Source organism: Neopelma chrysocephalum, unplaced genomic scaffold (assembly GCF_003984885.1).
Source record: "Neopelma chrysocephalum unplaced genomic scaffold, ASM398488v2 Primary Assembly neopelma1_78, whole genome shotgun sequence".
Taxonomy (NCBI): domain Eukaryota; kingdom Metazoa; phylum Chordata; class Aves; order Passeriformes; family Pipridae; genus Neopelma; species Neopelma chrysocephalum.
This window is the reverse complement of record NW_020897739.1, coordinates 1787918-1813382: the sequence shown is the minus strand read 5'-3', so window position 1 is coordinate 1813382 and position 25465 is coordinate 1787918. Positions and strand designations below refer to the sequence as shown.

The 25465-nt window shown below is 42.1% G+C and overlaps 2 protein-coding genes across 5 annotated transcripts in view; one reads left to right on the top strand and one right to left on the bottom strand.

Moving 5' to 3' along the window:
- Window positions 1-4998, top strand: part of SEC24D (SEC24 homolog D, COPII coat complex component) — a 49102-nt gene extending 44104 nt beyond the window's left edge. For 2 of the 3 annotated variants that reach the window (XM_027689825.1, XM_027689826.1), the window contains exons 21-23: window positions 2191-2382; window positions 2879-2968; window positions 3356-3496. In XM_027689825.1, coding sequence (XP_027545626.1) covers window positions 2191-2382; window positions 2879-2968; window positions 3356-3496 — 423 coding nt within the window. Of the gene's footprint in view, window positions 1-2190; window positions 2383-2878; window positions 2969-3355 lie in introns of all 3 variants that reach the window. The other variant, XM_027689824.1, reaches the window with a different exon arrangement.
- Window positions 4999-7316: 2318 nt separating this feature from the next.
- METTL14 (methyltransferase like 14) lies at window positions 7317-25111 on the bottom strand. 2 transcript variants are annotated; one of them, XM_027689828.1, is made up of 11 exons: window positions 24726-25101; window positions 24482-24570; window positions 23756-23843; window positions 19579-19659; window positions 19106-19193; window positions 16643-16733; window positions 14982-15123; window positions 13764-13856; window positions 12330-12446; window positions 10246-10456; window positions 7317-8751 (listed from the first exon to the last, which is right to left on the bottom strand). In XM_027689828.1, the coding sequence occupies exons 1-11, from the start codon at window positions 24789-24791 to the stop codon at window positions 8438-8440; spliced, it is 1380 nt and encodes a 459-aa protein (XP_027545629.1). In that variant the 5' UTR covers window positions 24792-25101; the 3' UTR covers window positions 7317-8437. The 2 variants fall into 2 exon arrangements, with proteins under 2 accessions (XP_027545629.1, XP_027545630.1); XM_027689829.1 differs by lacking the exon at window positions 13764-13856 and having other exon boundaries at window positions 24726-25111.
- Window positions 25112-25465: the final 354 nt, after the last annotated feature.

Below are 25465 nucleotides of genomic sequence, written 5' to 3'. Positions count from 1 at the left end.
TTTGTCTGTCCATCTCTGTGTCCATCTGTCTGTCCGTCCGTCTGTCCGTCCGTCCATCTCTGTGTCCATCTCTCTGTCTGTCCGTCTGTCCGTCCATCTCTGTGTCCATCTGTCTGTCCATCCGTCTGTCTGTCCATCCATCTCTGTGTCCATCTGTCTGTCTGTTCGTGTGTCTGTCTGTCTGTCCATCTCTGTGTCCGTCCATCTGTCTGTCCGTCCGTCCATCCATCTCTGTGTCCATCTGTCCGTCCGTCTGTCCATCCATCTCTGTTTCCATCTGTCTGTCTGTCCGTGTGTCTGTCCATCTGTCTGTCCGTCCGTCCATCCATCTCTGTGTCCGTCTGTCCGTCCGTCTGTCCGTCCATCTCTGTGTCTGTCTGTCTGTCCGTGTGTCTGTCTGTCCGTCCATCTGTGTCTGTCTCTGTCCTTCTCTGTGTCCATCTGTCCGTCCCTCCATCTCTGCGTCCATCTGTCTGTCCATCTGTCTGTCTCTCCATCTCTGTGTCCATCTGTCTGTCCGTCTGTCCGTCCATCCATCTGTCTGTCCGTCCGTCCATCTCTCTGTCCATTTGTCTGTCTGTCCGTCTGTCCGTCCATCTCTGTGTCCGTCCGTCTGTCCGTCCATCTCTGTGTCTGTCCGTCTGTCCGTCCATCTCTGTGTCTGTCTGTCTTTCTGTCTGTCCATCTCTGTGTCTGTCTGTCCGTCTGTCTGTCCATCTCTGTGTCTGTCTGTCCTTCTCTGTGTCCGTCTGTCCGTCCCTCCATCTGTGTCCATCTGTCTGTCCATCTGTCTGTCTGTCCATCTCTGTGTCCACCTGTCTGTCCATCTGTCCGTCTATCTCTGTGTCCATCTGTGCGTCTATCCGTCTGTCTGTCCGTCCGTCTGGCCGTCCATCTCTGTGTCCGTCTGTCTGTCCATCCGTCTGTCTGTCCATCCATCTCTGTGTCCGTCCGTCTGTCCGTCCGTCTGTCCGTCCATCTCTGTGTCCATCTGTCTGTCTGTCTGTCCATCTCTGTGTCCGTCCATCTGTCTGTCTGTCCGTCTGTCCATCCATCTCTGTGTCCATTTGTCTGTCCATCTCTCCGTTCTGTGAGTCCGTCTGTCCGTTGGTCTGTGTGTCAGTCTGTCCATCTGTCCATCTGTGTGTCTTCCTATCTGTCTGTGTGTCCATCTGTCTGTCTGTGTCTGTCTGTCCATCTGCGTCTATGTGTCTCTTTGTCTGTGTGTCCATGCATCCATGTGTCCATCTGTCCTTCTGTCTGTCCGTTCATCCATTTTTGTGTCTGTCTGTCCTTATGTATCTGTGTGTCCATCTGTCTCTCCGTCCGTCTATGCGTCCATCTGTCTGTCTGTCTGTCCATCTGTGTGTCCGTCGGTTGGTCTACATGTCTGTCTGTCCATCTGTCTCTGCCAGTCTGCATGTCTGTCTGTCTGTGTGTTTGTCTGTCTATCTACGTTTCTGTCTGTCCGTCTCTCTGCGTCTGTCTGCCCTTTGGTTGGTCTGTCTGTCCATCTGTCTGCTCATGTGTCCATTGGGCCATCTGTCTGTCAAGCTATCTGTGTGTCTGTCCATCTATCTGTCTGTATCTGTGTGTCCATCTGTCTGTCGGTCTGTCTGTCCGTCTGCCTGTCTGTCCATCCAGCTGTGTCTCTGTCTGTCTGTGCATCCGTCTCTTTGTTCGTGTTTCCCTATGTCTGTCCGTCTGTCCATCCATCCATTATTCCTCTGTCTGTCCATGTGTCCATCTATCCATCCGTCTGCAGGTCTTTGTCTGTCTGTCCGTATGCCTGCATGTCTGTCTGTCTCTGTGTGTCTGTCTGTCCATCTGGTCAGTCCCTCCTCCCCAGAAAGGAGAGACTCCCGTCATAGGGCCAGAACAAGGGGCAAGCCCCGTACCCGGGGGGCTCCCCCTCCTGCCCATCCCCATCCCAAGCTCCACAACACAAACATTCAGTCCCAAAACCCAAATCCCTCCGATTCAGACACAACAAAAACCTCCAAAGCACCAAGAAACAGCCCTAAAAACCCCAAATCATCCCCATTCAGCCCCAAAGCCCACACATCACCACCAGCTCTTAGCTGGAAAGGAACCACCCCGATGTTCTAAACCCTTCAACTGTTACTTTTTACTATCTACACAGAGCTCTGTCACTGCTTCTCCAAGCCATGTGTGTCTCTTTCCCCGCAGCACAGCCTGGATCTGAAGAGCGATGCTGTCCCAGCCGCCGTGCGCTGCTCTGAGGAGCGGCTGTCAGAGGGAGGGGCCTTCCTGCTGGCCAACGGGCTGAGCATGTTCCTGTGGCTGGGAGCCAGCGTGTCCCCAGAGCTCATCCAAGGGCTCTTCAACGTGCCGTCCTTCGCGCACATCAGCACCGACGCCGTGAGTACACGGACACTAAGGATTTAGGATTTAATAAGACCAGATGCTAATTGAGGAAACAAGCGAGGTGGTCTCTCATCAGAAACAGGTGACCAGCAGAAGGTGTTAAGACACCAGGAGTGTTTTAACTTACATAAAATTGTAAGCTGAACATTTCCAGGACAGAAGCTTTCACAGCTTCTTTAAATCTTAAATATCTACAAAAGTAAAAGTTTAAGTCCTAAATTGTGTATTGCTGAAATTGGAACAAAACACTTTGCAACAGTTAGTTTCTCCTGACAATGAGTTTTCATACAGTGACTGTTTTACAAGGAAAAATGGCTTTGTCAGGTGAGTCCTCAAGATGAGACATTTTTGTGAAGGAGATGGCATTTCCCAGTTTAGAATGAAATCCACCGCTACTTACACCATAACTATGAGCAGCTAGTCTTGTCTGTGTGAATTGGTAAGAGATGTGACTGGAAGATAACCACCTGCCACGCTTCCCTTCTGACAGACATCCCTGCCTGACCTGGACAATCCATTCTCTAAGAAACTGAAGCATATCCTGGAACAACTCCAGAGCCAAAAGCCCCACACTATGAAGGTAACTTGTTTCTGCCTCATACCTGTTCAGAAGAACACTACAGGCTTTGTGAAAACTTATCAGTAGCTATAAAAGGTTTTTTTATGTATCAGGAGTTTTCCTGCACATTGATGAGTTCCAGCATGATTTGTAGGCACAGGCATCTCAAATATGCTTAATTCCTAATCAAAACTGACTTTCAAAGGTAGTCAAGTCTAAAAGGTAACCATTTTATTCTGCAACCCTTAATTCACATTAATTTCTCCTCTGTTCATAAATACAGCTACTGAAATGTGAAGATTTATTAGTTTTGGGGGTTTTCCCCACCTCAAGAGCATCCACTAATAGACACAAGAAAACTACTGCCATCTATTATGACTGTATTCTAAAATCTCTCTCTCTTTTCAGCTGATTATAGTGAAGCAACGGGAACAGCCAGAGATGCTTTTCCGACAGTTCCTAGTAGAAGACAAGAGTATTTATGGAGGAGCTTCTTATGTGGATTTCCTCGTCTGCATTCACAAGGAGATCAGTCAGCTGCTCAGTTAAGGCAACACTTAACATTTCTCAGTTCCTTTTTCCCTTTGCAGGAGGGACGGACAGTCCCTGGTGCCTTAAGGCTGGCCCACAGCTCCACCAGGCCCAGGCCTTCTGCTGTGCTTTGCTGACCCTCTTCAGTGCTCTCTTTGGACAGTTTCATTTGGCCCCACCTCTCCCTGACTACTTCGCTTACTTACTAAGCTGTAGAATAGGAGGTTCTGCACTCAGGTATAAATCTGGGAGTCCTGACTTTTTCTCTACATCAATTGCCAGATTTCAGACTGTCAGTGCTTAAGAGCATATATGGTACGCATTTCTTAAAATACAATTTAGAAAATTCTTAATTATTCCTTTTACTAGACACAAGTTGTACAAGAGCTGGCAGAGATGCTCAGAATCTATACAGAAGTGGAAAAAATACAGAACACTTCTTTTCTAAGTGAGGATGTACAGCTGAATCAGATTGGAAGTAAATACATAGTTCAGTTTGAAGGATTTCAGAGTCCTTCCTGGGAAGTGAATCCTTTTTTTCCTGGAAGGGACAAGTGCTACTTTCTACAGAAACAGAGCTCTGGGGACCCTTCTGCAGCTGGGGTTATCCAGGACACAAATGCCTTAGTTTTCTAACTGGACTTGAGGAAGTGCAACAATGGGGACCACAGAAGAACAGCAATCCAACAATCCTTTTGCCATGTTTGGCAGATAATGCCTCCTCCTAGGGGCAGCAGTCAGCTTTTTAAAATTGCACAGGTTAGGTTTTATTTAGTACATTTGTTAACTGGAATACTCCCAATACAACTCAGAAAAATCTGTCCCTCAAAATTTCAGTGGCAGGTCAACTGTCAGGCAGTTGACACATTAACCAAAGGTTATTTGTGGTGCTACAAAGCCTCATGTTTAATACCAGTTCTATTGCAGTGATCTCCTCTCACATGACTGATTTATTCAGTGGTCACTGCTTTGAAAAACAAGCCTCTGCTAATACCAATATTGAAGGTAGAATTTAGAAAGCCAGAGCCTTTGGAACAGCTGTTTACCTCAGATACTTCATCAGTGTGTCTGTCTCTGTAGGACCAGTGCCTCTGGGGGAGAGGTTTGAACTTTTCCGAACTTGAAAAGCTATTATTAAAACAATTAGTGTTTCAAAGAAAGCCAAAAAGACTCAAAAGTAAGGCTAAGCCTCAGTAAAGAAAAAAGTGCCTTTAAACATGTTAGTGTTGCTATTTAGTATTAATTATTTAATATCCATGATTGATAAGCAGTCAAAATGTGTAACTTTGGTTCAACAGCTTATCTATACAGTCCTGTATGTGTCATTGACCAAGAGCTCTTAAAATAAGTGGCTGTATTACAAAAGGATCCTCAGCCTGAATTCAGCTGCCAAGACAAGCACTTTTTAGCTGTAGACATTACCCTGTAAAAAGTATTTGTTGCCATTCCATTTGTAAAATGACACCAGCAACTCTTTGTGTAAAGAAATAAGCAATTATTAAATATAATCATCCTGTGTATGTTTGTTCTTTCGTATACCAAGTTTTCCAAGTTTTTTATGGCCACGCATCCAACAATTAGTACGCTGTAGGTCATCTTCTCCTACTCTAAGGACAGCTTAGCTGGCAGCCCAGCTTTTTCCAAATGTTTCATTGTTGGCATCACCCCCAGGTGTGGTTGGTAGAGTTGATCAAATGGAGCAGAATGTACCTGTCACTTCCCTGAGTGCTGGCAAAGCCCAGCACAGGGGCTGTTCAGAACCAAGCCCAAGCAAGGCAGAGCTGTTACACATGCACAGCTCGTGCCAGGTGCAGTGTGGTTTACCTACGTTAAGCCATCCCAACGGCTACAGCAGCACTTGTTGGCAGTGATCGTGACAGGGACAGTTACCACACACATATTACAAGTGCAGTGCTTGGCTCTGCAGAAACAGCAGGACTGTAGTATTTAACTCAGGTTTACATTAGTCAGGCCTCTTTTTTCCTTTGTCATTGCTATAATAATTACACAGAAAATTACTTCCTGTTTCACTACCAAATTTACCTACTGCTTAATTTTTCAGCCCATGAGAATGACCCTATTATGGGAAGGATTAGTGCAGCCCTCATCCATGTTAACTTGACCTTCAGCCCATTACACAACTGCCATTTCTACTAAAGCAATAAAGCTGCCACCAATTTTCAAATGAGAGAATATCTTTTCTGCTATATACAGAAACGGTGGGTTCTTTTATCTGTCGCTTTCAGTTACTCAATATATCTTTATAAAGCCACACTGGAGAAACAAGACTTACAAATGTTTTCAATGTAATGGGCTTGAAATGTACATTTATCCTTTATTTCTAGAGTGCATTCTGGATATTAAAATCCTTGGCAGGGCATAGAAAAACAGCTATTCTAAAATTAATTCATTGACTTAATGCCGGTTAATGTCCATTATCAGACCAAAACTGTTTTTTAGTTTGCAGCCTAAATTCCACTTCCCTGAACAAAGCATTCAGCACCTCTGAACACACATAGTAATCCTGTGCTGGGGAAGACCTCAAACACCCGAGAGCATTGACTGCCAACCTACACAGCACATCCATCATTCCAGCCACCTCCAGCTGATGGCTGATTTACACACAATGAGCTACAGGTGATTGTCTTGAATTCCCTCTGAATGTAAATGCTGAGACATCCTGAGTATCTTGTCAGTGCAACTGTCAAATTCCTCACTTAATTCATAAAGGGTGTAAGATATTCCAAGTACTCTAAGCCTCTTCCAGAATGGAAAAACAGGCAAGATCTAGACAGGCATCCCAACTCAGACTGGAGGCATTATGCATTTAATAGAATTGGAAAAGAAGAAATGTGTTAGGCTCTTCAAGGACACTATGCTCAAATGAGGTCTTCATTTACCTGGGGTAAAACTCATCAGCTCACTGATTCCTGTAAAGTGTTACAACTGAGAAATTAACTGACACCAGTAATGCAATTAAAAGCCTTCCATCTCTAGACACCACTTTAGTTATGGTCCAAATCACAGTGATTAGGAAATGACCAGATGTTTTTACCCTCTATAATGGGGTGTGTGTAATAGTGCCTCACTACAGTATTTTCTAAGTATCATCTCCTCCACCACCACAAGGACACGACACCAAGCTTTGGGTGTGCTGCTGTCTCACCTTTACAGGCCATCAGTCTGTCACTGCTGGAACACCACCTTCCCATAATGACCAGCAGGTAATTGTTCTTCATGGAGGATGGGTACAAAGGTGGAGTTCCTTGACCATTAAATTCAATTAAAACCAGCACTGAACTATCAGCAATGGGCATGTGGTTAAAAGGGGGAAATGGAAATTAACATTTTCTACTCATTAAAAAAAAAAACAAACCCAAACAAGTTTGTCCCTGGCACAAAAGCAGTGGTCCTAAGGTTTTCTCCAGTATTAACTTTTTGAATAACATGACTAAAGCAAAAATCACAAAGTTTCCTTACTGTGGCATTTACCTTGTCAGATGCTGTTCATGTAGCCCATGGCTGACTTTACTGATGGCCAAATGAGCACCACCCTTAAAACACCCCCTCCCCAAATCCAGTTACTCTCCAGATGTGCAAATGACACAGGAAGAATCAACTTGAAAACAACAGCAAGTTCCACCAGCACTGTGGCAATCCCCTGCCAAACACACTGCCCAGGCCAGGAAGTTGATCAGACCTTCAAAAACACCTGTGCCAATATTCCTTGCACAAAAAGAACAGTTCCTGTTAAAGAACAGCACAGAGGAAACCACTTGGCAATTCCAGAACCTCAAGGAGAACAAACCCATAAAATATGAAGAAAAATATTTCAACATTAGCTTTGATAAACACATTTAATAATCTGCTACTTTACAGGACAGCTGTTTAAAATCAAAGACCCACAGCTCCGACCTTGAGACACCAACAGCCAAGTTTGTTCAGCCTGCCAAGTATTGACCAAGAAGCTCAGAGCTGTGGTTCTGCTAAAAACATTGTACAAAGTGAGTTGCTGTCTGTCCACTCTGCACTGAAGCTCATCAGCAACAGCCAATATTTCCAAACGTGTGCAACTCCCACAGGCAAAGCCAAACACTTGGTTTCTTTACTCTACCCTGTTCCCAGGTGACAAGTTTCAGGTGTGAACACGCACACATTTCCAACCCGCCCTCCAACAAGGTCACCGATTGCTCTGCAGTGACACTGGTCTTACCTCCCAAAGAACAAAGTGTTACAAACACGCAGTGGGTGTAAATCCCTGCTCCAGGAGCAATCCAGACCTTGCAGAAGTTCTGGACTCCACACAAACCCACAGCTTGGTGCTTTCCATGAAGCACAACACATGACTGCACAGAATTACCACTCTCCCCAGTGAAAAGTGAATGCATGTACACCAAAAATTAAAATTAACTTGTTCCCTATTCCCAGGAATAATTTGGGAAATTTAAACCAAATAAGAAAAAATAGAATTCTATTTATTCCATTTGCTCCTTGGTTTCAGAGAAGTTAAAATAGGTGTCAATACAGACACAGCATTTTTTCTTCCATAAGACAGTCTACAAGTCAGAACTGCATTTCCTGCCCATTTCACAATATTAATCCAGGTCAGTCCAAGCCCAAACCTCCAAACAAGGAAGAGGAATCTGTGTTTTGGAGAAAATGACAGCTGAAAAGAAAGCCCCCACCCCAAGTTTCCTAAGATCAGAGCAAGTGCCTTCCGTTCCCTCCTTCCCATGGTGTCTGAAGGGATGGTGCTCCCTGCTGTGAGTAAGTTCAGTGCTGCCATTGCAGGAGCTGCCAGCCAGGGGTGGGGCTGTGCCAGCCCAGGAAGACTAGAACAGCTTCACCAAAACCAATTTCACCAGTCATCTGGCTTGAGTCCCCAGAGGAATTCATTTCAGGAAAAACAAGACTAAGAAAGAGACGGGGCGTAGGATGAGGCAAGAAGCCATTACCTCCTCAGCGGGTGGGGAAGCCCCCTCGGTGGGTCCCTCCTCGGCCCCCTCGGAAGCCACCCCGCTCCCCACGGAAGTTCGTTCTGTTCCTCTCTCTGCCCCTCTCTCCCCGGCCGGCCGCAGTCCCTCCCCGGCCTCCTCCCCTGGGAGCACCCCCGCCCCGGTCAGACTTGGACTTGGGCGGTGGCGACTTGGGCCGCAGCCGCTCGATCTCCTCAGTGCAGCCCGTCAGGTGGGAGTTGGGAGCCGTGAAGTACGAGGAATATGTCTCTGCATTGAAGTTGCTGTTGGTGAGGGTGGGTCCCACCGTCAGCCAACCTGGGGAACAAAACCAGAGTCAATAAAAGCAAAACCAAACTTCATGCTTCCAAGGCCACTACTGTCCTTTTTCCGCTCAATGGACACTCAAGTGCCAGGGAGAGACACTTGCCTACATGTCACCTGTACTGAATGGAATGAAAAGGTTGCCTCTAGGGAAGCAAGATCCATTTCCCCTGGTACCAGACTAAATGTGATCAGTAAATTCATCTAATTTAAAACAACACCATCCTTCTCCCCTTTTTAAAAGTTGTATCAGTTATAAGTATTTATAAGTATAAATATGGCGTGTTTATTGCATATAGTATTGCAAATCTGTGCAGACCGCTCTTGGGGGAGAGGCTAAAGGAGGATTTGAGGGGGGACTTTGTTTAAGGAAGAGGAACAGTTTCTGGTATTGGGGAATTTCTCTGTTTACGGGGCGAGGGTAACTTGAATTAAGTAACTTTGTCTCCAGAACCCAGTTGTGACAGTGCAGCCAAGAGCAGAGCCTGCTGGAAGCACACCTCTGAAAACAATAAAATAACTCTGCTGAAGCCCACATGGTATGAAAATAGAGCTTACAGAGTTAAATTAGCCTGTTTATAGAAAAACATTCAATGGGCACTTCAGCTTCACCAAGTGAATCAAGACAGGCAAACATTAAAACAAGCTCATTCCTATTTCTTCAAAAACTACAGTTTTGTGGCTGATGGATCTCCACATACACCAACAATGTATCTCCTTGAGATCTACAGGTCCGACCTATGACACAGGTCTAGAAACCTCTTTAGGACACTGACATGAATTTTACAAGCAGGGAATTCTGCTACTCTGTATTACACATGATAAAGACATTTCAATTTTTAGAGCTAGTGTGGAGATTATTTCACTATTAAGTCCAGAAAAAAGCTTAATGGAAAGGAAATATTCAGGAAATGAAAAGACAGAAATTACACCTTTCAGTACTCCAGTAGAAAACTGAGTAACTGCAGCATTTATCTTCAATGAGAGATAACATGGAGAACAAAAGCATAAAGGTCTTACTGTTTTAGCAAGTATTTACTTCTAAAAATGAATATCTCTAAAACAAAAAGCCTTTTCTATGATCTTGCTCCCAAAGATGGTATTAAAATTGTAACTTAACTGTACTATTGTTTAGAAGGGTTCTCTATGATGCTCCTGCAACACAGGCTGATTCACTCCAACACAGACGTTCTTGCCAAGAAAATACTCATATGTTCTAGCAAAGCTTTCTGCTTTTTGACCACGAGGGACAGAACATTAACTAGAGCAGAAGTTACTTTGCCACCATCACAGTGTTGGGAGGACAAGTGACACAGTTACACACAAAAATACACAGTTATCCAGCTGGTGCGAGCCCTGGCAGAAGGAGAATGCATCAGGATTAACCATTATTGCCTCAGCTCCCAGCAGAGCCCACCAAGTGGCCTGGGATGATGGAATGAGGTTATTGAAGCACATTAAAATGCCCAAACCCAAGGTAACAGTTACCTGGTCGGATTGTACTGTCCCTTCCAAAAAGGTGAAGCCGTCGTCGTCCAAGGCAGAAATGCTCGATAATGTGAAAAATCTCCACAGGTTTTTCTATGTTGCCAATTTCAGGCTCCTCAGTGATGATGAGGTCGATGTCAACGTTGGCGTGGATGAAGTCCCCATCTGTGCTGCGGCGCACGGTGCCCTTGATGCCCATGAGGCAGTGCTCCTGTGACACACAGAGCACTGTCACATGCCACACGTACTGCTAGGGCAGGTTTCGAGCACAAACAGTTTTAAAGGTTCTCAGTCATTAAACAGACAGCAAATAACGTACTTTTTCATATTGTACCTCTTACAAAAGTAGCCGTCACCCTCAGATTCCTTTCTAGAAGATATTACTGCATAAAAAAATACAGCCACCATCAATCTGTCAATTCATCAGCATTAAAAATGTTCTTGAGCTGTAACATCCATTGCCTCCTTCCTCTGAAACACTGCAGATCAATTTAAGTGACTGGTATGTGGCATCCATGAATGAGGAATCACCACGATTGTTAGAGGATGAAAAGAGGCTCCTACATACTCATTTCAGAGCTCTGTTTCTGGGAACATCAAGCTTGGATGAGCGATGTTCCCCACGATCAAACACACTGACTCACTAAGCGCCGCCAGATGGCTCGAGAAAAAGTTGCAGACAAGAGCATGTAATCATTCCCAGATTTTGGGAAGGGTTTTCAGAGTTGGCAAGTAAATATGGAAGTCACAAGAGCTGAGCTATCATATCTATGCAGTTGGTCAACTGCACTCAAGCAACAGGGGTGTTGGACCTTGAATTGAACTAAAGAGGCAGAATACTGCTAAACAAATTACTCATCAGGCAAAGACTTGCAGATCTAGTCCTTAGCAGAACTACCTGGAACATTTACTTCCATACCACGTCATTCACTCGTACCTCAGATTCTCTAACAAGTGGCCCAGCACAAAGCACCCATCTAGAGATGCCTCAACTAACCAGAATGGAACAGCATTTGCTGCTGTAACCACTGGTAAGTACACCTTGCCCAGCAGCCTATTTATTTAGTCAGAACAAACTCACTCCATTTCCAGTGTTTATCAAAAACGGTGACCTCAGCCCAACCCTCACCCCATAAACAGAGAAATTCCCCAATACCAGAAACTGATCCTCTTTGTTAAACAAAGCCCCGCCTCAAATCCTCCTGTGTCAGCTTTAACCTCTCCCTCATGAGTGATCTGCACAGATTTGCAATACTATATGCAATAAACAAGCCATATTTATACTTATAAATATTTATAACTGATACAACACACTTTCAAACAAACTTGAGATTAATGTAAATGCAAGTCAATGAAAGATTCCAGATATCTCAAAGGGAAGTTTATACTCCTAAAAATGGCAAATCTGAGACAGGGTTGAGGGTGTTTAATGCTAAGGAATGATTAATGAATGAGGAATGAATCCTGAGGTTAACTGACACTTGGAATTATTAAACTGCCAGCCAACTCCCTTTTCAGTTAAACTGCCAGTTACACCCACATATACCCAAACCAATTATTTATTAATCCCATCTACATTTCTCTAAGTTTCAAATAACTTACATTTCAGTCTTTTAAATGAGAACACTTTTTTTCTCTGCATTTCCTTCAATACACATCCTCCACAATGCATTCCTAAAAAAGTGTTTGTTTTAAACCAAGCTGACCCATTCACCTTTACAATCACCTTTGGGGCGTCAGGAGATCCTGGCTGAGCTCTGGTCTCTCACAGTCCTCTCTCTGCTTCTAACTCTGGGCACATACCTGCACGTGTGCATTTAGAACCAACAACCAGCCTTCTATAGTTATTTTTCATTATTAGATCCATTTATAATCTACAGATTTAAAAACTCCTTTTGACATTAAATTTAGTCAAATTCAACTGCTAAATTTAGATTCATGAAACATGCTTTGGAGAACAGAACTCTGAAGTTCTCATGCCTGCTTTCCCAAAAGCCTGGCACCGACTACTGTGGAGCACCAGGTGTTTCATGAGCAGAGACAGACAGGATGGAAACAGAGGAGCAATGGAGCCAAACCCTTACCTTGGTTCTTTGGAAAACAGCCTTAGGGTCTAGAGTCTTGGTCTTGCCAGGATTGTTCTTATTTGTTTTAATCCAGCAAATGTCCTCACATCTTCTGTAACCCCATTTGCGTAGACACTAAATATCATAAAAAAAGAAAACAGTTCACACTACACCAAAAATGTAAGTATCTTAAACTGAACACTCATATAGGTAGTTGACTTTTCTGAAATCATAGCTGGAAATCTGTCACAGATGAATGACAGTGTTTACTGGCATGAATGACATCTGTGTTATCAAGCTGCCCCTAAAAATTAAAATTAAAGAGGCTTATGTGCACATCGACTTGTCTACATATCATCTTTTCTCTTTTCTAAATATCTAAAAAAATATACAGATCCCCTATGGAAATCCGCACTCCATTTTAAGTAGTGGCACTTAAATGTAATCAAAATCAGTTGAAACAACACAGAGACCAGCTGCCTTAGTCCTGTCTCCACTAATACCTGAACTCTGGTAGTTTCTCACATCAATGTAAAATTCTGTAAGTGGGAAAATAAATAGCCAAAAGTCTTTGCTGCTGTTTCGTGGGTTTCCTATATCTGCTAAAAAAAACCCCAAAACAATCAAACAACAGCAACCAAAAAAAACCCCCAAACCAAACTAAGCAACCAAAAAAAATCCAAAACCAAAACCAAACCCCACCAAAAAAACCAACCCCAAAAAAACTCTACAACAACTTAAAAGACTTTTGTATCCTTAAATCCTGTAAGTGTAGTCTTGGAAAAGGAAGGAATGGGCCATTAAGGACTCAAGCTCATTTGGTTGTTGCTGTATTCAAGGACTGTCCAGCTATTACAAACATGTCTATGACCAAAACCAGTCTATCACACAAACCTCAGAATGAAAAGCAGATAAAGCCAACAGACTAGTGACCACACCCACCCCTTAACATTTGTTTATGAATTGTCTTCATCTAAAGCACCACTTGAACTGAATAAGGAATGTTTCAGCACACCAGGAGCTAGTTGGAAATTCTTACTGCAGGATCCCCAATACAAGCAGTACTACCCTGGCATGCACAAAGTTTACAATTTTATCTCAACTTAAGACACAGTAGCACCTTTCTTCTGGAATGAATATTTCTGGCAGAAAACTATTGAGACTTCTGTTAAAAAAAGCTGTAAAAGCACTCAGGATGGTAACCTGCTCCTATGAAAACCAAGACAAGCAGTACAGCTTTCCAGACCCTATGGAATTATGTTTCCTCTCACACTGAATGACTCATCTGGAAAATAACAGCATCTTAATGCCACTTAAAATTACAAATCCTCTACCACAGTAACAAAACATCCCTCAGTAGTTACCGTTAAGAATTCTATACAGGAAAAAGTCAACGATAAAAATAAACTCTTAAGCCTGTCCCTGATAAATTGAATTAAAACATCATCTTACCACTCGGCCGAGATCCAGACCCTCGCCTGACCCACACCACAGAAACACAAATGACCTTGGGGCTGCAATTTCTTCAATTTCCAATTTCATGATCTAATAATAGTAAGAGCAATAAAAGTGTTTCTGAATTAAAAACAAATCACCAATTATATCAGGAAGAATACTAAGTCTTGAAGCATTGTCACAGAAAGCATCAGGAAGCACTGTTTTGGAGATGTTAGCCTGTATACATTCACAGCCAAACTTTTACATTTGTTTTCCAGAAAGTATCTTGTACAAGTTACCTTGCCAGTACCCAACTGCATGTATACAACTGTGCTGGTTTTGGCTGGAGTAGAGTTAGTGGGTTAAACCGTGACACAAATATTTAATAATAAATGTTTCTTTTCACCCATGGAATTACTCATATGAAGGTTATGAAGACACTTTATAAAAATCCCAGTTTAATTCCTATCACTATATAGGAAAGACATTCTCTCCATTTTCCCTTTCAGGAAAAAAGCAGCAAGAATTTCTGAGGACAGTGGTTCAACTCTGACAAATCAGTAACATTCAAGATGAAATAACTTCAGATGCAAAGCATCTGTTAGTCATTACAACTTGAAAGGATTCATCTGTAGCTTGCAAACACAACAAATCAAGCTTCATTCGGTGCCACAGTGAACAAAAGTAATGCAGTAGAAGCCAAACTATGACTCCAACACTCCCAGTTTTTCTGTTAGGATAGAATGTTTTTCCCTGGGCAACATGGCCAAGCACCATTTGTGCCTGATGTAACAGACTGGCTAACACAGATACCTACTCCTTCACATATTTACCTAGTCTCATCACATCACAGGCATGAATGCCTTGGTTTTCAAACTCACTCCTTAAAGGTAGCTTGAATTTGATTTTGTTCTCATGATCCTTCAGTTTGACTGACTGCTCTTCCAGAGCTGACCTCATGGAAAAGGGAAAGATACAGAATGAACTATCAATACACCCCTGAACTGATTAAACAGTAAGGGAATATATAACTACAAGAAAAAACCTTCCACAGCTGAGGTTTTGTTCACAAGTTCTATTTTGTTAGGCTTCTAAAGGTTACAATTGGTTTAACTGTTAAAATTTCCTACCCAGACAATACTTGGAGAAAGGAGGATGTCAGTGAAGGAGTGAACTTACCTGTTTGCTTAAAGGCATGTATGAAATCTTTTCCACAGCAAGAAAAGTACTTACATCATCCCAGGTCCAGCATTTTTCATTGGCAGTAATGCCAGTCTCCCGGTAGTATTCTTCTAGTGGTGGTTCCAGGAGAATCACATCAAATTTGGACTTCAGTTCCCTAATATCAAATGCTTCCAAGTCTGCTTGTAAATACCTGTTTAAACAGAAGATGACAGAACTGTTTGGACAAGGTGTAAGAGTGGTTTGAAAATTATACTCCACATGGCACTTCTGTGCAGGCAGTTAAGAGCAGGGTTTCCTGTGTGATTCACACAGCTCAAAAGCTCTAAATGTAGAGGAGACCCATAGTACATCCTCAAGGATGGATCCTAAATTGAGGGTGGATGCTACTGGATTACATTTTTTAAGTAGTCTTTCTCTTAAATAAACAGATTTTAGGATCCTCATTTAGCAAGCAGCAAGCAGATGCCCACACAGACTGTACAGCAGCATCTAGTACAGATTCACTGAAGTTTCTGTACTATTTAAGAGGAAACATCAACACTTAGGAAGCAAACACTGTTAGCCTGGCTAACAGATTTCTGTTTTGCTTCACTTTGGGAAGTGTCATATTTTTAGAATTGCCATTTTTCATGTATTATGTTCAAAAGGTTCTGAAGGCTGGACACACTTTTCAGGTAACAAATCAAAACTCTTACACACACTGATTTTATTAAATACACAAACACACTCTTACGACTCTCCTCCACACCTGCCCATCACTCACTGCTGTATCACTATAAAAAAAATGACACTGCCCTCCCCTAAAAACCTATAACCTTAAGGAAGCTGATCAGCAGATCACCACCTCTCCCTTCCCCAAAAGTGTGTGGAAGAGATTATGATTCTGTACGTGTATTTGGTGTTATCAGAAGGCAGCATTGGATTACTGTTTTCCCCCCTTCAGTGCTTTAAGGCTAAAGAGTGCCAAAACACACCTAACTTAGAAGAGCAAGTTGAGTCCTGCAATTTGCACCTCAGTTGTTCAGACAACTATTTCAGAGGTTGTGTGTGACTATCATTCCATAAGGCTGTTTTTCTCAGTACAGATTAGGACTACTGTATATTACAGGCATTGGGCTGACATTCAGGCAGTAACATGCTGCACACTTATGCTGTGTCTGACATCCAGCAAAAACTCAGAGGTAATTCCAAGTCAATAGGAAAAACGACTTCCAGTCAGCCTAAACATTTGTCTTCAGCTGCAAAGTAAACATCTAATTAATGGGTACTAAGGTAATAGCTGAACACTATACAAAAACCAGCTGGTACAAGAACAATGACGGTTATCTTAAGAGGCCAATTTTTTAAGGCTTTTCTTATTATTGTAAACAGCATGACAACATGAGATTCACAACCACATTGCATTCTTTCAAATCCCAGATTAAAGCCTGCAGGGCAATCAGTTGACAGTTTGGTCAAATCAAAGCTTTAGATACTATAAACAATCACACACTGGAAAGAAAAACTAGTTTATATACCATATTAAAAATCTAGATTAAAATAACAGAAACAAACTAATCTTGTTCTTCTATGCTTCAATTGATTAATTTGTATAAACAGAAAAAGAAAATGTAAATTCTAAGCAGGTGCTGAAGATAGAGATTTGCAAAGCAGACAGCTAACTTCAAACAGGTCTGGAGAAGAAAGGCATTTTCCACAAGAACACTTACATGGGAGGAGTGTTAGATTTAGATATCAGCTCATCCTTCAATCTGATGAGCTCTCTAAGTTTTGGATATTCTTCAAACCTATCTGCTAAGCCTAAGAAGAAGAAAACATGAAGTTAACAACTACTTAACAGAGTATATCTGTATCAATTAAGCATTGTCCAGTATTCTGAATAGGTCCAAATGTTAATACTTAGCCTTATTTTAATTTTTGTTAGAATAAACCAAACCCTTCAAAGCAGTTTTTTGTTCAGTACTTGACAAAAGCCTCCTGTCCTCACCCAGCTAATTATGGCTGTTCCTAATGCAGTGTCTATGCTCTAATCTTCTCTAGAGTACTACAGAGAGCAGGAATTTACAGCTCCTACTACCAGAAGAAAACAACCTTTCATTTAAACTAAAAGTCCCAGGATGATGAGAGAAAGTTATTTTGTTATCCATATCCGTAAGCTTCTATTAAGATCTAACTAACATTAATTTACAGAATACTCCTACTTAACTTTTGAAGATTGGGGTGTGGCCAGTTCCCTGAGGCAGCCCTTATATTGAGATTTGGTGCTCTGGGGTCAGTCAAAGATTTGAACACATGTTCCTACTCTTAGCTTTATGATGTCAATTTTTCAGCCTTTCCTATGTACAGACTGCAAAAGAGAGAACCCTAATAAGGTCTTTTGCAGCAGATGTTTTTAAGATGAAAATATACCTTTCAGTATATTATGTTCTCCCTTCCAAAAAAGTAGAGAGAGTATGTTTTTGTTATTGCTGGCAGTAGGTTCAGCATTTACAGACCAACAAGGCACCATTCTTGCCTCCCACGGAGTATCAGTTCAACTTTAGTAAGAGTTACTTACAAAGCTTCATGTTCATTTAAATGTACAACTTTAAATGCTACTAATCCATTGGGGGGAACAACCCCTCCAAACCCACAAACCCTACAACCCTTCATCCCTCTCCTTATTTTAGTTCCAAAATCTTAACTCCCAGCCCCAGGACTGCATCAAGAGAAGTTATTAGTATCTAACCTTTATTATCTCTTACTACCCAAAAGTTACTTTCATTCTTTTCCTTAAATACATAATAGCTTAAAAGCACCATGTTCTCCTGATTTTCACTGTGCTGCTTCCAGCCAGTGCAAGTCAAATACTCCTGCCCAGGAGAAACAGAAGGCAGTTATCAGCAGCTAATAGATGGAAAACAATTTTCAATCAAAAAACCAACCAAACCAAATCCAAACCCACAGGTCTCTCCCTCTCTTCCAACAGCAGTATCAAAAAGAAACAAATATGTGTTCCAGAACCACTCACTGCTTCTTTACAGCTTTTCTTTAAGGCCATGTCCAATTGTGAAATAGCACCCAAGCAGAGTTTTGATCATCATGTAGAACATGTGTTCTAACCAATATTGACCCTGACATACCTCAGCTCCAGTAAAGGCTCTGGACTCACTGCTGCTGACACGTTCACTTTCACATTAACACTTGCATAAGCCTTTGTCCTGTCCCTTCCCAATTCTTTAGGCAGCAGAGAAGTCATGGTAAATAACACTGGCTGCAATTTCTTCTGACTCTTTTCAAAGAACAGCACAGAACTACCTCAAGTACTTCACCACGAAGCCCAGGTGCTTTTCAGATAAAGACATAACTGAGTCCATTTTTCACAAAAAACATTCAGATGTGTTTCACAAAATATAGAGAAGAAACAAACAAAGTGCCTCCACAGGCAAACAAAACCTCTTTGGGCTGCCATCTATAAACACAACCCACTTTCCCTGACAAGCTTAAACTTGTTAGAATACAGAGAACTGTTGCATAAAACTGCAGAGGGAGGTGTCCTGCTTATTTTAAAATCCAAATAACTACATGCACCTACTCTGGGAAACAGGACCAAACTGTACCTTAGTTTTAGAAAGATTAAATCCAGGCCTAATGAAGCACCATTTCAATAACAAGTTCAGTGATGGCTGGATACATGTAAACTTAGAAAATAACATCCTCTAAACTTGGGCCTTCTAATGAGCTGTCAGCAGTTACAAAATTTAGCTGGTAAACATTATCTATATTGCTTACTGACTTCAACACACATAAACTTCCATAATTTACATGCTACACACATTCTTAAGAGACATTACAGCAAGTCTGTTACTCAAACTTGCAACGGTTTCAAGATCTGCTCACTAAACTCATCTACTTTCTGGAATGGAAAGAGCTTGGTTTTGAAAAACAATCTTCCTGTTAAATACTTTCAAGTAAAACCAAAGGTAAGAGCAGCCTAGGCAATAATCACCTCCTAACTGATGAAAAATAAACTCATTCACAGAAACGTCTATATTGATATGTATTCACAGGGGGAGACACAACTATGGAGTATATGTATAGCTGTGCTTCCCAGCAACTGTAAGGAATTTAAAAAGGGGAAGAAAGAGAAGTGCTATCAAAGGAGTTCTCTTCAAACAGTCACTATGACATACCAACATCTCTGATGAAGTTCTGAGGTCTGTGGCCTGTATCCACAAAGTGCTGGCAGTAATCGTTGTGTGGATTTAAGCTCTGAGTGCCCTGGAGAACAGAAGGAGTTCAGTGAGAGCAACAGGCAGACAACTGCACATACACACCCCCCCACACACATCCCACATGTGCCAGTCTGATAAATGAGAAAATAACAGATTATTTTCTTTTCAATGTGCCCTTATAAGTTACACTAGTCAAGACCATCATTTTAGTTCCAAATCAGGCCCACCATTACTGCAGCTCTTTGTGACCTTTAGTCAGGATCAATGTAACACTAGTTCCAGCCATATCTTCCACAGGAAACTTCCCTACTTGTGAATTCTAGTCCATTACTTCAGCCTTTAAAGCTGTATATCAAATACCATCAACTGCAGAAACAGTTTAACCCAACTATGCCAGCTCTGAAACACTTAAAATTGCAAAAGCAGCTCACCTTAAGAAAGGTACTGGAATCTTTGTAAATCTCTTCTTCATAGGGCAGGTTCTCTTCATCTTGCTGGAGCTCTACTTCATCCTTGGAAATAAAGCAGGTATTACCAGTATGCAAGATCATGCTCCTTTCCTTACAAAGCACAATCATGATGAGAAGTGGGCTGTCTACAAGCAGACATTTCCTAAAACAGCACATCATTAATGGTTTCAGCTCCAGTTTTGGAGGGGAAAAAAAAATTACCTATTCTCAAAAAGGTCTGCACCTCTCTCAGTAATGAGGTGGGAAAGGCCCCTGAAAGAAGAATAAAATAAGAGCCCCTTAATTTCTAGCCCCTGACAATGCAGCCAGTGCTTAATAAAGTGTAGAATTTTTAATTTTTGTCCCCCAAAACGTTCACTCCTTGGACTGAAACAAATAATGTATTTTGTTGATATTCTTCTGTATTAGAACTTTTGAGCATTTATATCCACTCAATCATCTCTTATGTTCCAACCCTGGCAGCAAAGTCCACAGTTTGCAGAAACAGCTCATGGTACAAAGTCAGTATTTCATTTCGACTGTCCTTAAAAGTAACTTTAAAATTTCCATTTTATAGCCCCCAAATTCACAGGAAACAGAAAATGTATTGCAATTTTTTTCCCCTGTTGGTGAGTTCATTGAACAGATTTCTGGAGTTCAGAGATCTGTTACACTGATGTATTCTGAACATCCAACAGAGAACTCAGAGGGAACAGAAACAAAAGAGAGATTCAATTCTTCACATCACTTTCTGTTTTCCCACTGATCCTGAACCAACTCAGTATATAGATACATAAATATATAAATACAACTGAATCATCATCATCATCATCATGGCTAGGCTTCGCGAACGAAGATTTGGGAAGGGCTCTACCCATTTTTCATGCAAAACAACTGAAGAACTACTAAATAATATCATCTCCCATATTATTACAGCTTCATTTACCCTGCGCTACACAAGCTATCTGAATGCAGAATGAAAAGTTTTCTCCCTCTATTTTGGTCCCTCTAACTGTTAAAATCTTATCATAACCTTTCTGTTATTTCCAAATTGGAGCTTCAAATCAACTTCTGGAATGCCTGCTGTGATAAACAGGTCAGATACCCCCTCCTCAATATTATGGTGAAGAATTTACAGAGATACACTCTTTTCATTTGTTTGTTTAACCAGACCAAAAATATTATTATCAGAAACAGCAACACTGTTCGCAAGGAAAAGAAATTAAAGCAGACAAGCAGCAGCAAGTCTTATTCAGGCCAAAAAAAAATAGCTGATAGCTTGAGTCTTACTAAAAACTGATGTTTATGCCATCAGTTACACCTGTTTCCCCTCTTCCACCTTTCTCTAAATCTCGGCCTTCTAATGATAAGCACCTGCTAGACACCACTTGAGTCACCCCAGTTCTCTTTATGCCTTCACAAGTGATTTTAAAAGAGTCCTGTGGCCAGAAAACCCCACACCACCAACTTTCAAAGGGAAACAACACAGCTAAAACAGAGATAGAATGACACAGATTCTCGTCCATTAATCATCCTTGTTTTCCAAATCATCTGGTGTATTGTTGCTGAGTTATGGAAACAAAAGCTACCTACAACAATCAAACACGTTTTTTTTTTCAAATTACTAGAAATACATTCAGCAATTACCAAGTAAGATCTTTCCAGCCTCCACAACAATGGCATGGAAGCATCCCAAGCTTGCAGGCCACTGCTTGCAGAAGCAAAGTAAAACTGAGCTGTCTCAAATTAGGCTGGCAGACAGCAAAACTAAACCACAGGTGTTTCTGTACTTCATACAGAGTTAAAACTCCACAAAACAGAGACTCATACAGGTTCAAACAATTGAGTAAAATCACCTGGGGGTGTAGCAACAACCCCAGCTCTCAGAAGATGGTGAAAAGCCTGGCAGTGGCAGCAAACTGTCTAATCCCATTGTCTGCCACTTCCAAATACAGACCAGGGAGCTCAACTAACCCTGGTACAACTGGTACAGTTCCACCAAAACACGAGTATTTTAGGAGTTCTTTAGAACAATTCAACTTTCTGACCTTAATATATCCCTTATGCACTTTTGCCTTTAGTGCATCTCTTCCCTATCTCCAACCCCTATGGTGCCAAGGCAGAGCCAGGCTCCAGGATGGTCAAACTGCCAGCAGGAAGCTGAACAAGCAGCCTATAAATCTGCACTTATTCTATAGAAAAACCAAAACCACACCCCCCAAAAAAGCACCTCCAAATTAAAACATATTGCCTTTTTTTTTTTTCAAATCAGATGTTCTTATATGGCTGAGAAGAGTAACATACTTCATCTTTTATCTCAAAAACTGCTCTCATGCTTCCCCCTTATAACAAAAAAGTCAATATCACTGTTCAGCCTTCTCTCAAAGCATCAGTGTAAGGCCTTTGGGTGTCACTGGCTCACTTTAGCAAGTCAGGGATACAGAGACAAGGCACTTTACATCAGAAACACCCCAAATTTTCCTAACTGACGAATTTGTGGTATTTGCCCTCAACACTAATGGTTCAAGTCTATTACTTTTGTCTAAGAAGCATTAAACACAATCCAACAGGGACTGATACTGTAAGGATCTAGATATTTCTATCAGTTCATATTACAAGACTAAATTTAAACAGGCTCAAAGTGCTAAGGAAAAAGTTATATAAATACAGATGGAATTTTACTGTTCTGATCTCCTTGCCAATAGGGAATTAGCAATGTCTGCAGGAAACAGCTGATGCCTCCACTATAGATGTTCTGCTTGTGGGTTTTAAGTTTCTTAAGTCTATTCATCTGTTCAACTGAATTAGGTCTGAGCCAGTGTTATTAAAATATTCTTCAATTTCAACAATATAGCAAAAGTCTGGTTGCTTAGAAGTGGTTACATCCACCTCAGGGTAAGTCTTCCCCACATTAAGGAAGAAAATCCTAATGATAAGTCATGTACTTTGCCAACCCAAGTGGCTTATCCACATATATTTCACAGGTAATTAAAATTTAGTTCTTTATCCACATACTTGAAGGACTAAAATATACTGACATGAACCGATCCCTAATGCAAGCATAAAAATTCCACTTCACAAACACCTTTCTGTGAGCTCATGACTTGTTTGCTGAACAAGAGGTACAGACTAACACTTTGCATAAGAAACAATGTCTGCCCCTTTACAGATAGACTTTAAAAAATTAGTCATCAAAAAACATCCTGTCATACATTAACTTTTTGGTTTAGTAAGACAGAAAATAAGACATTACAGAAAGATTTATAAAGCTGAGCAAAAATGCAACACAATGAAGCAAAATTTCAAAAATTGCTATTTTTAGGCATCCAAGAGAACAGCAGACACTGCATAATTTAAGAAATACACTGATTCTATTTAACCACAGAAGCAAGGTTATTAGGACATGGAAAAAGGGCAGAAGGAGGATATATGCTGCAACAAGATCCCAAACCAAACCATAAACACAGCTGTATGATAATCATGCCTTTGTTCGACCTCTTTCTACCATCCATCTTAGCCAAAACATTGCACTGGATATGAATGGAGAAACCTGCCAAATACCTCTGGGATGAGCATTTGAAAAATTAAGGGCACGAGAGTTTGACAACACTTCATTTACCATGGAGGCATTTTGTTTTGTTTTGTTTTTAACTAAACTTTTCCTGGGCACTTTAGATGCTTGAAGCACACCCCAAACCAAGCCTCTTACTTCCATTCCCTTAGAATCCCTTGTTTCTTCCATTTATCCAGAACTGTATTCCTTTGCATTTAACAGACAGGTCAGAAGGCACCCTCAGCCTCTCCATATCTCACCCCATGGCCTGTACCTCCTTCTAACTACAAGGTTTTCTTTTGATATGACAAAATTCTGGTCAAGGGGTTTTTTTGTGTGTACCCAAGAGCACACATGTTTTATCATTTCCAAGAGCAGCACTAAAATAAGCCTCAAAAATTGGGTTCTGGAGCATGTGCAGTTCAATGCACCTTCGCCTGAAGAGAACCACGTAGCATCGACACCTCGGATGCCCCTGAAGGACACACATATTAGAAGTATCTATACACATCACACTTATTTTTATATGCATGTGTATATATTTTAGAGGTCCCCTAAGGACACAAGAACACCACAGAAAAGTAATTTTTTCCTTTTTTTCCTTACCTTATATTCTTCAATCTCTTCCTCATCTGCTTCTCCCTCATCTGGATATTTACGTTTTGCGTTTGGTGCAGAAGTATCATAAGCAGCCCTGTGAACAGCCCCAAAAAAAAAATCCTCATATTTTCAGAAATCTTTGATAATCTGCCTTGACTACACATTTCTGTTACAAGTTTGAAGTTACTCTGAAACTTGATGACAAGCAGTTCCTCTCTCAGTATGTTTGAGACTAGCACAACTTATTAAGGACAAAACTCCTGAAAGGAGAGGAATTTCCTTCCCTTTCTCATTTTTCTGTTCTGAACAGTACCGCTTATTTTAACCAAAGCAGTACATCTACGAACTTAAGTCTGGTCACACACAAAAATTACTGTTACACCTGAGAAATGACTAGCATTACACGTGTCTAGACATGCCAACTGTTCCAAAAGAACTTTTAAACTAAACTGCTATTAAAAGCATAACGGCTTTGGGACAACACAGGTGGCACATTCTGAATTCACACCTCAGTTTTCCTATGCAGCATCTTTTTAACACAAGAAACAAATGTGAGCCTGTATTTCCAAGCTGTTTTGAGAAGGAATAACCAGACCCCCCTCGCCTTAGCTAAAGTTCAGATTTGGGTAGTTAAAGCACTTTCTTTCGCCGAGATCAATCCCATCCCACTTCCAGGGCCTGTATGAGTACCAAGCCCCCAGCCTCGAACAGACTCCCCTCGCCAATACGGACCGACACGTCTCCCGGGTCTCGGCGATCTCCCGCTGCTCCTCCTTGCTGTTGAGGACGGCGCCGATGCTGTCCGCGTTCTCGGCCCCTAGCTGGACAGCGGGAAACACAAATTCACTCCGCGGCCACTGCGGACCCACCCTACACAGCCCCAGGGCCGCCTCAGGCCCCCCGCCCCTCCAGCGCCCCGGGCCGCGATAGCGGCGGGCGGCGGCCGCTGAGGGGGAAGGGGCGGGCCCGGCCGTACCTGCTGTGCCAGGAGCTGCCGGCGGAGCTTCTGCCGCTCCCGGATCTCCTGCAGGCGGCTGTTCATGGCCGCGAACCGGCCCCGCTCCGCCACGGCCGCCGCCACCCTCCGCTCCGCCGGGCTCCCGCCGCCCAGGCGTCACTTCCCTCACAACGCGTCACTTCCCGCCCGCCGCAATTCCCTCGTGGAAATCCATGGCCAGGCTGCCCTGGAGTCACTGAGCAGACTCGTGTAATTTGGGCGCTGTTCAAGTATAGATATGAAATCCGTCTTCCCTCAAGCTCTGCAGTCCAAGTTCCCTCCCTCAGGCAGATACCCGGCTGGGCAGGGCTCCCCTCAGGCCGTGTCACAGCTGTGGCCACTTCAGCAATTAGTGGTAACTTGGTTTTACCTCGAGCAGTTTTCCTAAAGTACATCCTTTACATCCAATTTCAATATCCAGTGTGCTTATTTCTAGGTTAACCTTCATGTTTTGCTTCCATCTTCTGATCCTTTAAAAACTTCTGCTTTGAAGGAGTTTTGCAGAATCTTTAAAGCCTTTTTTATCTGAATTTTGGTCTCTTTCCCACTTCCTCCTCTCGTCCCTCTTGTACATCCTGTCTGTCTGTGAATGTATGTAATCCACATTGCATGCTCATTTTCATTCTGACAGCTATTCAGAATGCAACAAGAATGAAAATGGTAACACAGACCCGCTGTCTGCATTCAAAAGTTGTGCAATAAATATCAGTCCCTTGTGT

What these genes read in the sequence shown, in the direction of transcription:
- METTL14 (XM_027689828.1), bottom strand. Translation starts at nt 24,791, where the DNA reads ATGAACAGCCGCCTGCAGGAGATCCGGGAGCGGCAGAAGCTCCGCCGG. An exon ending in AATGCTGGACCTGGGATGAT is followed by an intron (nt 13,857 to 14,981) that starts GTAAGTACTTTT and finishes TACTATTATTAG; the next exon opens with ATCATGAAATTGGAAATTGA. An exon ending in GGACAGTACAATCCGACCAG is followed by an intron (nt 8,752 to 10,245) that starts GTAACTGTTACC and finishes TTTGTTCCCCAG; the next exon opens with GTTGGCTGACGGTGGGACCC.